The 1,931-nt window shown below is 32.3% G+C and overlaps 1 protein-coding gene across 1 annotated transcript; it reads left to right on the top strand.

The window, feature by feature from the left end:
• The first annotated feature begins 240 nt into the window (after positions 1-240).
• Positions 241-1,247, top strand: LOC136207442 (serine/threonine protein phosphatase 2A 55 kDa regulatory subunit B beta isoform-like). The gene has a single exon (XM_065998691.1). The coding sequence runs from the start codon at positions 294-296 to the stop codon at positions 1,245-1,247; it is 954 nt and encodes a 317-aa protein (XP_065854763.1). The 5' UTR covers positions 241-293.
• Positions 1,248-1,931: the final 684 nt, after the last annotated feature.

The following is a 1,931-nucleotide window of genomic DNA, read 5'->3' as shown; positions in this document are numbered from 1 at the left end:
TGTAATTCCTTTTACGAAGGAAGTTGTATCTCCAGTTTTTGATTCCAAATTTGTAAGTTTTTGATGGTTGGCTACGCCACCTACTTTTAATAAATTTCATATTTCAAGTTTATTTATCTAGATCCTTTCAAGTTTTATCATTTAATATTTCCGTGTTGTTTATTAGACCCCTTGGATCCGTGGGCGTGTCTGGTATCAGAGCCGATTCAAGATGCCTTAGCCACTCTAATTCTTGCCAGGTAGTTCTTTTTGAGAGGACAGATACAAAGGATCATGGTGGATCCAGAAGAGATATGGAAAGAATGGATTACCCTATTACTAGGCATCCTGAATTTCGTTACAAAACAGAGTTTCAGAGCCCTGAACCTGAGTTTGACTATCTCAAGAGTTTGGAAATAGAGGAGAAAATCAACAAAATCAGATGGTGCCAAACAGCCAATGGTGCTCTTTTTCTCCTATCTACTAATGATAAAACCATTAAGTTTTGGAAGGTTCAAGAGAAGAAGGTTAAGAAAATCTCTGAAATGAATGTGGACCCTTCAAAAGCTGTAGGAAATGGGACTGTTGCTAGTTCAAGTACTCCAAGTAGTGCTAAACCTATCCTTGCCAATGGAGGTTGGCTTGAGAAGTCGTACAGTTGCCCGAGCAATGATTTCACTTTCCCAGCTGGGGGCATTTCGTCACTCCGTTTGCCCGTGGTTACTAGCAATGAGACCAGCCTGGTTGCTAGATGCCGAAGGGTATATGCTCATGCACATGATTATCACATCAACTCAATTTCTAACAACAGTGATGGTGAAACGTTTATATCAGCCGACGACCTGCGAATTAATCTTTGGAACTTGGAAATTAGCAGTCAAAGTTTTAATATTGTTGACGTGAAACCTGCCAATATGGAGGATCTAACTGAGGTTATAACATCTGCTGAGTTCCACCCCAGCCATTGTAATACGTTAGCATACAGCAGTTCAAGAGGCTCAATACGGCTTATTGATTTACGACAGTCAGCTTTATGTGATTCTCATGCTAAATTGTTTGAGGAACAAGAGGCTCCAGGCTCTAGATCATTTTTTACAGAGATAATTGCTTCGATCTCAGATATTAAATTTGCCAAGGATGGAAGACACATCCTTAGTCGTGACTACATGACCCTTAAGTTATATATATATATATATATATATAATTATGTAATACATCTATTCAAATTATTTCTAATTACTTTGTATATATTCATTCTACATGTTTAGATATTATTTTTCATTAATTTAATTTGATAAAATTATATATATATATATATATATATATATATATATATATATTCTTTTAAATTCATTTAAACTATACATACCTGTCATTTTGGGGTTACTAGGGGTTATTTTCTATATACACTTATTATAATAGTTTTTGGGCTAAAAGTTAGTTTCTTATCATTTGTGAATATTATTGTCATTTTTATCTATTAATTATAGTTTTTATTATTCACCTTTTCTTTTAAATGTATATGTATAATTATCATTTCTATCAATATATATATATATATATATATATACACACACACGTATATCTTTCTTCTTTTCCTTGGGAATTTCCTATATATATATATATATATGCTTGGGAAAATGTTTTGGTTAGGTGAATTTGGACTTAATTTGTTAATTGTAGTCATTGTGTTCAAATGGAGGCTAATTGAGTGAAAAAGGGGAAATAAGCCACTAAAAAGAATTTAATTTGTTTATTTAAACTAAAAGGTTTTTTAGAGGTTTCAAATGTAAATAAAAGGTTTCAATTGATTTCCAAAATATCATGTTTTAAAACCTTAATTCGTTCCAATGACGGATTAAGCGAACCTTGTAATTAAAATTGCTTTTGTGAATAATGAAGTTTTGAATTGTTTTCCTAATTAAATGGTTTTTGTACAAAATAAATTGACT

Source organism: Euphorbia lathyris, chromosome 9 (assembly GCF_963576675.1).
Source record: "Euphorbia lathyris chromosome 9, ddEupLath1.1, whole genome shotgun sequence".
NCBI classification, from domain to species: domain Eukaryota; kingdom Viridiplantae; phylum Streptophyta; class Magnoliopsida; order Malpighiales; family Euphorbiaceae; genus Euphorbia; species Euphorbia lathyris.
The sequence above is the reverse complement of the archived record's forward strand: the minus strand, read 5'-3'. Positions and strand labels throughout refer to the sequence as shown.